The sequence below is a fragment of the Magallana gigas genome, chromosome 3 (assembly GCF_963853765.1).
Source record: "Magallana gigas chromosome 3, xbMagGiga1.1, whole genome shotgun sequence".
Classification (NCBI taxonomy): domain Eukaryota; kingdom Metazoa; phylum Mollusca; class Bivalvia; order Ostreida; family Ostreidae; genus Magallana; species Magallana gigas.
This window is the reverse complement of record NC_088855.1, coordinates 55,791,209-55,804,241: the sequence shown is the minus strand read 5'-3', so window position 1 is coordinate 55,804,241 and position 13,033 is coordinate 55,791,209. Positions and strand designations below refer to the sequence as shown.

Here is a 13,033-nt window from a genome sequence, read left to right as displayed (position 1 = left end):
CACAGAGACCTCTCGGAGCCCTTTGGGATGTCATAGCGTCTTTATCGCGCCCTCACTGCGCATCCACAGCGTTTGAATACTAGTTGAACTTCAAAGAAGTGATGCTCTTGTCATTGCGCTCTCTTGGTGTTTCCTCTTCGTTCATTAGCGTTTATGCCGCGCTTTCACGTTGTTTCTATCTAGTGCGTTGTCAGTCAGATAACGAAAACTTGACCAATGGCTGTTGTACAGTAGCAAGCGATATAGTATTCATAACCTTGATGTGTATGACTATGTAAAAAGTAGCATTTGCGAATATTCCAGGATCTTTAACAAACGTAGATGGAATTCATGTCATTTGTCCTTATGTTAATTGCACTTCTTTGTATTCTAACAACTAATGTTTACCTGTCTACTAAGATTTTTGTCTTTCACAAATTAGCAAGAAATTACATTTCAACTACAATGTACCTTATTTCATCAGAACAATAACAATGTTTTTATCATTTATTTACTAGTTCTTGTTTGTTTCACATAAAATTGTTCTTTTAAAAAATATACATAGAAGACACCTTGTTCACGCTTTCAGCGCGCAGGACACACCATAGACGAGAGGTAAAAACTCTTAGCACGCCATGCGCACTTGGCGGATACTCGGAGAGAGCTCAGTCAATCGCTAAGTAGAAACTTAGGTTAATGTGGCTTTTTTTTTAAATAAAAAAGTGAATAAATAAAAATGAATATTTTTTAGATAAATATATTTAGTTCTGGTATATTTGAAAGCATCCAATTGGGTTAAATAAAACTTTTTCCTTCAGATTGTCACGAGTAGAAATGGCGGAAGCCGCTTCACTTAGTAGAAGTTCAACAGACAAACTTCTAGAGAATCCATATGCAAAGAATTCAGATGGACCAGCCTGTGGTATATATAAGCAGTCGGATATTTGCATTTTGACTTGTGGCCGTTCTAAATGCTATGCCCCTCATTATGCATCGTTTATATCTCTCAGCAAGGGAGGCAACCTACCGATAGATGTTTACAGTTTGAAAATGTCTGAAATGAACAGATCTGAAGAACAAGAGTCAAATGCTGTTATATTTGCAATCTTTGTATGCAAACATAACCAGAAACATTTTGAACAATGCTGGAGAAGACTAAGAGTGCATTCTATCGTTGTTTTAGGAAGCGTAGGAAAAATAAAGTCTGAAGTACCTGAATGTTGTTATCGTAACATTGAAATAAAAGAAAACATGTTACAGTTTTATTATGAAATAAAGTCAGCGGTATTAAAAAGCAGAGATGATAACGTTTACAATGAAATCGATAGCAGTTCCCTATGTGAAATGAAAAAAGATGCTATAAAATCTGACCAAAGGGCTGACCGGAAACACAAACATAAACCATTTACTGTTGAAACAACTGAAACGTACAAAGAAAACAAGACAGAGTTAACTATGGAGACAATTGACACTTACAACGAAGACAAGAAAGAGCAGTCAAGTCATTCTGAAAGAGCGAGAGATGTATATCTGAACGTACAAACTCTACTGCCTTCGCAAAGTCATTTAGGCTCATTTGTTTTCCAAAGCCATATTTTACCAATGGAAAACTATGATGGTAAAACAAATTCTTTTCATTTACGATAGTGCTTTCTTTTTAATTTTGATTTGTCATTAGGTGTTGATGAAAACATAATACGATACCCAGTACTTGTGACAAATCAAACCCAAGGTTGAATGAAATATTCTAAATGACACTACAGTCGGAAGAGATTAGGAATTGGTTAGTTTTTGATATGCAGTTAACAAACCATCTATAAAAAAGAACTAACGTCGATTTTAACACAGTCAGCACTCTATGCATTCCAGCTATTCAACAATACTTGAATACACGAAAATTCAAAACTTTCGTTACGGTGGCTATTATCAAAAGAGACATAAGCTTAATATTGTAAGCCTATATATAAATATATATTTTTTTATAATTTGTGTGCGATTCGGCATTAATTTGATGACAAATACAATTGTTGATCGAAAAGTAATGTGACAGTTAGGATAAAATCGTTAAAAATCGGCTTAAAGTGAACATTTCTTATGTTTGAAATACCAAAATATCTTGATTCAGATCTGTAAATTTTAACGCATAATGATTCATACGTCTAAAAAATATTTTAATGTGCGTGGTTGGATGATAGTCACCGCAAGCTGGCGACGTCATTTATGAATATTCTTTGGATTATGTTTTGAATTCATGATTTAGTCCATAATAAAGAATTGGCCTTCATGCTTCATTTCCATATTTTAATAATTCCATTTTCAATTCATAAAATTATAACTCTTTTTGTGTTCGACAGAGTAGTAAATTGGACTATTTTCAATGTGTGATAAGGACAAAATGTAGGAAATTAGCCTTATAAAATAGGTGATGACGTAAGAACCTAGCTTTATCCTGCGATGTGTACTCCTTTTAACTATCTTAATTTTTTTTAATTTATTCATTAGCAAAGCATATGCTTTAATGAAACATTAAGAAAGAATTAAGGTTACCCTGTTTACTGTTTCTTGCTTACAATGTTGATATCTCAACTCTTATAAAGTTTCTTGTAATGTCTATCGATCAAGGCAAAAAAGCATCATTTCTCTTTTAGCATGTCTGGCCTTTTTATTTCTTGATCAAGAGAAAAAAACCACGGCGTACTTAATTTTTCATAGTAGTGAAAAAACTTTTTTATATTTGTTTCAAAATATTGCGTCTTTTAAAACACTTTGAAAAAAGACGTACATATAAATGATTACGCGGCAAAATCAAATATACATCATGTCCTGCATTTATGTCTTTTCAATTATTAGTCTCCTACCAGTTTTCACCGGAGGGGACTATAACTTTCCTCTGCGTCCGTCCGTTCGCTGTCTGTCCGTCCGTCCGTCCGTCTGTCTGTCCCACCTCAGTTTTCCATACTTTTAGCTCACCTGAGCTGAAAGCTCAAGTGAGCTATTCTGATCACATTTTGTCCGTCGTCCGTCCGTCTGTCCGTCTGTAAACTTTTTACATTTTGAACTTCTTCTCTAAAACCGCTTATCCAATTTCAACCAAATTTGGCACAAAGCATCCTTATGGAAGGGCAAATATAAATTGCAGAAATAAAAGTCCGATCTGTATTCAAAGCGGAGAAAACCTTGAAACTGTAGAAAAAGGGAAGTGCACTTTAAAAAATCTTCTCAAGAACTACCGAGTCTAATTTAACGTTGTTTAGCATAAATTATCCTTATAGGAAGGAAAATATAAATTGCAAAAATAAAGTACTAATTCTGTTTCAAATCTGAGTTATTGCAAAAATAATAATAAAGGGAAGGCGTGTTTCAATCAGTTTAATAGCTTCGGGTTCGGCATATGGTAAAATGGGTAGGCAAGACTTGGCCTGAACAAAACAAAAGATTGGCAGGTATTAATCTGCCAATCTCATTAAAATTTCAGGATATTTGGTGGACCAGTATATTTGTATTCGCCGTAAATATTGCTGCAAAATAATGCGTATTTGGAATTGACGATAACCGATCTTCCCGGCTTTTATTTGGCCCGGGTTTGCATACCCATTTTACCAAGACTCGTATTCCATACTTCTAAAACGAGGTTCTTTGTTAAAAGCAGCCATGACATTTTACGAAAAAGGGTCGATCTGACTATGATAAATTTGCTTGCTATGCAACAGTTCGCGTATGAAGGGAAATTTTTGAAACATGCAAAATACATTGGTGCCGATTTTGTGAAGTAAATTTAGGCTAAATATTTCAATGCGTTGACAGTTTTCACACATGACGTTGGTGTTAGCTTGTTCTGATTTTCGTTTCGTTTTCAATATTTACGCTTTTAACCTGGGAACTTTCGTCTGTATTTCGTGATTTTTTACGTATCAAATCAAACAGAGACTTCGGTAAATCAAACAGTTAACTGTTTACCTGCGCAGATTAAGCAAAATCTGATGTATCAAAAAAGTACTGAAATACAATACATTCTATTGGTAATTCGGCATTATCTTTTGCGTAATGGTAGATTAATACAATAGATTTTGTTGAGATGCTCGGCATTTTCTCGAGTTTATTCAGTTTAAATAGATTTTGATATCGCTGACGGAAATATGTAGGTATATACATGTATATATATGATTCATTTCGAAAAAATAAATTGTGTTCTTTATTTGTTAAAGTGCATGTTTCTTGTGTTTAATTGTTTACAATTTCAATTTACTAACCATAGTTGAGTGTTAAGCTTCGAATTATAAGCAAGATACAGAGATTTGCTCACAATTGTATGTTTGTACACAGATCTTAAAAACAACTAAAGATTAAAAAAGTAAAAAATTGGTCAATATTTATTAAGAAAATTTTCAACGTCTGTTCTTCCAGAAACCAACTTTAAAAACTTATTGTATTGTGAACTTAACCTTTTTTCGTCATTATTACTCCTTATTCTGCCTTTGCCTACAGATAGTTAACCAACACAACAATCCAGTGCTTCGTATTTATTGTGTATGCGGTAAAAAACTGAAACAAAAACAAAGTATGAATTACTCATACGTTCTCAAAAACAATGTACATGTAAAGACAAAATGCATATAATAATAGTTGTAATGAAAGAAAAGAAATATAAATAACAGTATTGAAGATAAGGTCCAAAACAATGAATTTTAACACAAATGGGTTTCCATAGAAAATTGTAACAAACGTACGTTATTTACTTAGATTGACAATGACAATAATGGCGTTCCATACTTTTTAGAGATAATGAGAAATTTACTTATAAACTGCATTTATATAAAAATACGAAACAGTAAACATATAAATGAATAGCCGCGTATGTAATATAAATCAACAGAAAACTACTTACAGTGTGTGGCAGCATAGGAATACGAAAAACATGTTGGGTGAACTAAGTGTCCTTGTGTGGGTCACACAAACAACAAACAGGAATTCAACAATTAGGAAAAGTAACTCTAAATCATATAATGAAAGGATAACTCTAGGTTCAAAAAAGAAAGATAACTGCAGAAAATACATATCAATATGATAATGGAAGATAACTCTAAATGTTTTTAGATAATAATTAAACTTTAGCAAAATACACAATCATACAAAATCTTGTAAACAATACACTCCCCGTCTGATATCTTTAGATATCACTATCCAACATATTTACAAAATAACCAAAATATTCCAAACAAACGAATTACCAATCAGTTCTGAATAACATGAAGCACTGTTACAAATATTCAAATTGCCATCAAGAGCACAGTCTCTGTAACCGGGCGCGTAAAGAATGTGTTAACGCCATTCTTGTTCACACGAAGTTGTGCTTTACGGACTCTCTTGTCCGATACGCTTGGAAATACTTGATCCACTACTGCCATCTTCCAGTCACAGCGATGGGCTGAACTGTCCTTCAATAAAACGACATCACCGACGGATAGGTTTCTTTGGTGCTGTGTCCACTTTTGTCGACTTTGAAGGGTGACTAAATATTCCCTACGCCATCGTTTCCAGAAGAGGTCTGCAAGTAGTTGAACTCTTTTCCACTGAGCTTTGAAGGCATCTTTCTCATCAAATGGTCCAGGCGGTTCTCCTCCTTTGTCTGTTTTCTGGGTCAGAAGGGTACATGGAGTGAGAATGAATGGGTATTCTGGATCGGTTGGAACTGGTACTAATGGTCTTGAGTTAATAATGGCACAAGCTTCAGCTAAGAACGTTACGAGGGTCTCGTGTGTCAACTTCTTTGCTGTACCAGTAATCAATAAAGAGTCTAGAATTCGTCTTGTAAGGCCTATCATCCTCTCCCATGCACCGCCCATGTGGCATGTTATCCAACAGAAACTGTCCAACGGGTCCATCTTCTACATTTATGGTATGAATTCCTAGACTTTCGGTTGAACCCACAAAGTTTGTGCCACGATCCGATCTAAATTCCTGTACTCTGCCTCGTATAGCGACGAATCTTCTCAGAGCGTTAATGAAAGACGAGGAACTCATCTCTTCGACCACTTCTATATGGACAGCTCTTGAGGAAAGACAAGAAAACATCACTGCCCAACGTTTTGCGTGAGCCAGTCCTCCTCTGGTGCGACGTGCAGCAACTTCCCAGGGTCCAAAGGTATCCACTCCCACGCTTGAGAATGGAGGTCCTGGAGATAACCGATCTTGAGGTAAGTCCGCCATTATTTGATGCTCAGGTTTTCTTCTCATCTTTCTGCATGTCACACAATTGTATATTACTGAAGATACGATTCGCTTGGCTCCGGTTATCCAATAGCCGGCTGATCTAATCGAGCCTTCAGTGAAGTGGCGTCCTTGATGCTTCGTGAGCTGATGATAATGGCGCACCAACAGTGTAGCAATATGATGTTTCCCAGGAATAATGATGGGGTTCCTTTTATGGTTGCTCAAATCTGACTTGGACAATCGGCCTCCAACACGTACGATACCATCGCTATCTAAGAAGGGGTGTAATTTCAAGAGCGAGCTTCCTCTGTTGAGATCTTTGTTTTCTCTAATGCATCTAATTTCTTCTAGGAATGCTTCATTTTGGACCTCTCTAATGATGTGTTTCTCTGTCTCAAGATACAGTTTGACATCCTTTGCCTTATTGCAGGAATGCCAACCTCTGCACTGTGATGTTCCACTCCAAGCCCTAGCTATGTGTTTCAGGCGTGCGATTCCTGCTACCAAACCATTCCACGTTGAATATTTAGTGAATTTCCCAGTTCCAAGAGATGATTCTCCAATGTGTAGCTTCTTCACTGTAAGTATTGGTCGAATCTCTTTGTCACTCTCTGAGTCTACGAGTTCGTGCTCTAGTGGAACTGTTTCGTCAGCTGTCTTCACTGTGTTTTGGTATTGATGGAACCATTGTTTTAGACCACAAAGCCACAGACTGTTTTTCATGCTTTCAACTGAGACTGGTCTGGTCGCTTGATCTGCGGGGTTGTGTTCTGAAGGAACATAGCTCCATTGTTCCGGTGAAGAAACTTTATGTATCTTTTCAACTCGGTTGCTAACATAGGTATAGAATCTCCTGGTTCTGTTGTAGATATAACCAAGAACAACTTTGCTGTCAGTATGGAAATGCATTTCTTTGGGATCAATATCCAGCTGTTCTTTGATGATCTTGGATATCTCAATTCCAAGCACTGCAGCGCATAACTCTAACCGAGGGATGGTGACTGCTTTCTTAGGTGCAACTTTTCCTTTTCCCATAATGAAGCCGCAATGTAGATTGCCATCTTGGTCCTCCGCTCTGAGGAAAGCAACTGTTGCAACTGCCTCTTCAGACGCATCTGTAAACACGTGGACTTCTCTCTTGAAAAGCTTTTCAGGAGATACCGGGAGATAAGGACGAGGGATTTCCAGGTTTTCAAGAAATGGTAGCTGCTGTTTCCACTGGTCCCATTCCACTTGATACTGTTCAGGTAAATGTTGATCCCAGTCAGTAGATTCCTCAATGAACTTTCTTAACAGCAGTTTACCTCTAACGAGAACTGGGGCAACAAATCCTATAGGGTCGTAGAAACTGTTTAAACAGGAAAGTACTCCGCGGCGTGTATATGGTTTCTCATCTAAGGAAAGTCTGAAGGTGAATGAATCTGTTCGGAGATTCCAGCTTAACCCTAAACTTCGCTGTATAGGAAGATTCTCTTTAATGAGATCTAAAGACATCAAGTCTTTGGCTAAGTCTTCAGTGGGAAAGTGGCTCATAACATCACTGCTGTTAGACACAAATTTGTGAAGCCTAAGCCCTCCTTCTTCCAGTAGCGCTTGCTTTGTTCTTTCCATCAAACTGACGATTTCTTCTGGGGATGACATCGAGATCAAACCATCATCAACATAGAAGTTGCGTTCAACGAAACTTCGAACGTCACTTCCGTATTTATCTTCGGCAATATGTGCAGTCCTTCTAAGTCCATATGTTGCAACTGCGGGTGATGGACTGTTGCCGAACACATGAACGCACATTCTGTATTCCACCAATTGCTTCTGTGGATTGTTGTCTAAGTACCAGAAGAAACGTAGATAGTTTCTGTGGTCTTCTCGGACTTTAAAACAGTGAAACATCTGTTGTATGTCAGCCATGGCACCGATGTTATCAAGTCTGAACCGCAGTAGAACACCAAGAAGACTGTTTGTTAAATCCGGGCCTGTCAGAAGGACATTGTTCAGTGACACACTATTACACTGGGCTGATGAGTCGAACACCATCCTAACTTGATCAGGTTTCTTCGGGTGGTATACACTGAAAATAGGTAAGAACCAACACTCTTCATCTTCCGTTAATGGTGGTGCTAGCTCTGCATGTTTTGCATCAAATATACGTTGCATAAAGGTGAGTGCGTGTTCACATTTAATTGGGTTCTTCCTCAGGCTATTATCTAGTATCGTTGCTCTTTTCAATACTTGCTGTCTATTATCTGGAAGTCTGTATCTCGGTTCTCGGAATGGTAATGGGGCAACCCACCGGCCACTTTCATCACGATAGAACTCCTTGTCCATGATGGCTAGGAATTCTTTATCTTCCACAGACAGTCCTGGCTTGTCATCGTCAGGAGATGTCTGGAAAATGTTCTGTCCAATTGGTTCGTTTCCTTGTGGATGTTTAAGGAGTGCATCACACTGTATTTGTTTAGGTAGGGTCTCCTTGACAATGATATTGTTTGGACATGGGGTAGCCAAAGTATTCCTTCCATCAGACATAACTGAGACCTTGTTTGCAACAACAACATCCGGTCTGTGAGTTCTTCCGAGACAAACCTCTCCAACAATCACCCATCCAAGATGAAGTTTCTGTGCATGTGGCGTATTTGGAGGTCCAACTCTTTGCTCGAGAACATGATGTAAATCTCCAAGGTCACGTCCGATCAAGAGAAGAATGTTGACGTCATCATCAAGTGGCATCATATGAATTGCTATGTCTTGTAGATGAGGGTAAGTGTCTGCTACCTCTGGGGTTGCTATCTCTTGTCGATTTGCAGGAATTTCGTCACACTCGATAACTGTAGGAAGATTGAATCGACAACTTCCATCTATAGATTCAACAACTAATCCATTGGCTTTTCTTCCAGTGTATTGTTGTCTTACTCTTCTTGGGGACTCATAGTTACTGAGAAGGTGTTGCTTTGACAATGACACATGTGATCTTTGATCTTCAAGTTCCAATTGTTCCATTTTTGCTTCGGTTAATTCCTTTTGTATTTTAAGATTTTCTTTTTCCTTGAAAGAATATTTCGTCTTTTCAGGTTTACGTGTAGGACTTATATGTTTATTCCTGAATTCCATTGATCTGGTAGTCGAAATGGATGCTTCTGATCTTGTTCGGTATTCAAAACTCTCTGTAAGAATTTCAGCCGCATCTAGAAGAAGGTCAACAAGTTGCCTCTCGAAGTTGTTGATAATGCCTAAACATTTCTGGTGACGTATCATCTGATTATCTAGCTCAAGTTCACTTTCATCGGTGCGTGTTCGATTAAGAAATGAAATGAGTGACTGATAGCTATCCATATATCCATATTTGGCCATTTCTACTCTGCTCTCCACGTTCCGTAGATATTTGATGTCGGTGCAAGAATCATCAAAGTCGGTCAAAATAGTTTCGAATTCTCTCCAATCCTTCTTGAGATTCCGTAGGTAGTAGTCCAGATTCGATTGGTACATGGCTTGGCCTCCAGAAGTCAATGTACGCATCCTTCTGTCCATGTAATCCATAGCTGAACACTTTTTTTTACTATTCTGCCTTTGCCTACAGATAGTTAACCAACACAACAATCCAGTGCTTCGTATTTATTGTGTATGCGGTAAAAAACTGAAACAAAAACAAAGTATGAATTACTCATACGTTCTCAAAAACAATGTACATGTAAAGACAAAATGCATATAATAATAGTTGTAATGAAAGAAAAGAAATATAAATAACAGTATTGAAGATAAGGTCCAAAACAATGAATTTTAACACAAATGGGTTTCCATAGAAAATTGTAACAAACGTACGTTATTTACTTAGATTGACAATGACAATAATGGCGTTCCATACTTTTTAGAGATAATGAGAAATTTACTTATAAACTGCATTTATATAAAAATACGAAACAGTAAACATATAAATGAATAGCCGCGTATGTAATATAAATCAACAGAAAACTACTTACAGTGTGTGGCAGCATAGGAATACGAAAAACATGTTGGGTGAACTAAGTGTCCTTGTGTGGGTCACACAAACAACAAACAGGAATTCAACAATTAGGAAAAGTAACTCTAAATCATATAATGAAAGGATAACTCTAGGTTCAAAAAAGAAAGATAACTGCAGAAAATACATATCAATATGATAATGGAAGATAACTCTAAATGTTTTTAGATAATAATTAAACTTTAGCAAAATACACAATCATACAAAATCTTGTAAACAATACACTCCTACTGTACATGTGATCCTTGACTGTGTTTGTGTTCATTGGTATGAACTGATTTTGAACCTCAAATGCCAGTGAACTGGTCTTGAGTGAATAAAAGAATTGAAAATCTTAGGCCATTCTTTTTTTTTCCATTTTAAATTATCTTTATATGCTGAATAGGAAATACCAAGTTAAAAATCTTAAGCTAAATGTAATAAACTCTTGTGAACAAAATATGACTCAAACCTAGGCGAACTGTGAGCTCTGTATCTTGCTTATAATTCTACAATTGACGCTGAAATTTTGGTTGAACATTAGAAATTCTATATGAATTAGAGTATGTTAAATACTTGTACAAACAAAATAAAAGAATGATATTCTGTATATACCTACTCTCTGGGGCCCCCTCTTTATACAATAATAATGTGAAATCTACATTAATTTTGATAGTTTTTCAGACACGAGTAAATAAAAACGACATCTTTAAAACAGTTTCCATAGTTCTGACACATTTCTGTTGCGGTTATAAAGTAATTATCGCTATTCCTAAGAAAATATCACAGCGGAAAATTATCCTGGTTTGTACGCAAAGTAAATAACAGTCATTTAATTATAATGGAGAAGACAAATAAATTTTTTGAATGTTTTTAATTTGAGAAATTGAGCACATTGAAGTACAATTTTCTTCTTCACATCTATACATGTAGGATTTTTTAAATAAAAAACAATAACTATTATATATTTTTTTTAAAAATACAATAACTAGTAAGTAGCTTTTGAGGAATATTATGAAATTTGCTGAACAGCTTCAAAATGTCAAACTACAGATCAAGTTCACACTTTTGTAGCGTCTGGTTGACATATTTTCGAGAAAATTAATTTTTTATATTCAAATTTTTTAATTTTCGGGTTCGATATTCTGCATAACAGAGCTTCCACAAACCGGTAGGGGACTTGGATTGCTTATGCAATACTCTCAGAATGCTTGTTTAACAAAATTTGCATTTAAGAGTATGATTTGGCAAATGTTGATATATCATATGCAATAATTAAGCATTTGCATTGCGTGATATTACTTTTGAATCAGTTTTCGTATGGGTTTATGCACACATTAACAACCAGTTTTCTATAGTCCGTCAAAATTTATTGCTTCCATCAGTTTTTGATGTTTTTTTTATTAAAATACAAATAACTATGAAAGAAATACTGTTGAAATTGATAAAAGTAAAATTTCCAAGATATCTTTATTGACACATGATCATTCTTCATCATTAAAGTTCACAGGAACAAAACAAATTTCTTACAGAGATTTATAATGGGAAATGTTTACATCTTTTCACCGTTCTGAACTCATTGAAATACGTCGCGCAATATATCAGCTTATTATCCGGGCTGATGCAATGCAAAATTCTCGTTGACATTCAATTTTGGTTGTATATTAAAGTCTGAAGCAGTAGAGGGGCGTTTCGAAAAATATTAGTGGATGAAGGTAGCTTGAGCTCAAAGGTATTCATGATAATCGAAATATCAAGCAAAAAGTGGTGGATGCAAAAACTCGACAGAGTATAACTAGAATGTTCAGTAGAAGTCGCACGTTTATTATTGCATTTTTTTAATTTGGTCATTGCAGAATTAGAAAACAAGCATCCGGAAGATATTGTCTCAAGATACAATGAAGGAAGATGCAAAAATTCGATTGATTTCGAAAAATATATTGGTACCACTTTGATAAAAAAATGTGTTGATGGCAAATACATTCATGGCTTAGTTAAAATTCTATCGTGCCAAAAAAGAAGAATCCAACTTAACGCCTTTAGATACATTGAAAAAATGTTATATTCATTAGATGTACGACTCTGCAACACTCAGGATTTACTGTATGGAATCACTGACCTACTTTCGTTGGTTGAACTATGGTCTGGTGATCAGGAACTTCTTCTTCTATTATTGAATAGTGCGTTGACCATGTTAATCATTCTCTTCATGTCCTTTAACGCAAGACTGGACATTTCTATCAAAAATGACATCAGAGGCGTATGTAAAAACGCCAAAGAGAAAATAGATAAAGTGGAACATCTTCATAACACCGATGAAATACTGACAAGCGCCTTTGATAACCTTCGGAAATCCGCCGAATGTTTTTGTGATCACTTGGAAACGGTGTCTGTACTTCGAATGGGAAACTGGTCAGATGCAATGAAGAAAAACAGCAACAGAGAGAAAATAATAAAAGACTTTCCTGAGATGAGTGAGTTAGAGCAGTCTACGGTAATATTCGGCCTTTTAAATCAGGTAAGCTGTTAAAGCTAATCATATCTGTCATAATTCTAACACCGTTTAAAATAGCTGAATAACTATATATTTGTTCATTTATTGTTTTATTATTAGGTTATGATACAGGCAGGCGGAAATCAGACCACTCTTTTGAACATATTGTGTACTTGCTTAGAAACGACCTTAAATATAAGAAGGAAAGATAATATTTCAATCTTCCCCATGCTTCAACTGACAACCAAAATGATGAATATGGCCTTAGAGACGTCATATTTCCAAGGTATTTTTTGTTTTTCCTTTCTTTTAAAGTAAAAATACGCTTTATGTACAAGATAAATCAATTTCTCATG

At 36.0% G+C, this 13,033-nt stretch overlaps 1 protein-coding gene across 1 annotated transcript; it reads right to left on the bottom strand.

Moving 5' to 3' along the window:
* Window positions 1-6,050: 6,050 nt before the first annotated feature.
* LOC117685455 (uncharacterized) lies at window positions 6,051-8,916 on the bottom strand. The gene is made up of 2 exons (XM_066077903.1): window positions 6,244-8,916; window positions 6,051-6,152 (listed from the first exon to the last, which is right to left on the bottom strand). Exons 1-2 carry the CDS (start codon window positions 8,914-8,916, stop codon window positions 6,051-6,053), a joined length of 2,775 nt encoding a protein of 924 aa, XP_065933975.1.
* Window positions 8,917-13,033: the final 4,117 nt, after the last annotated feature.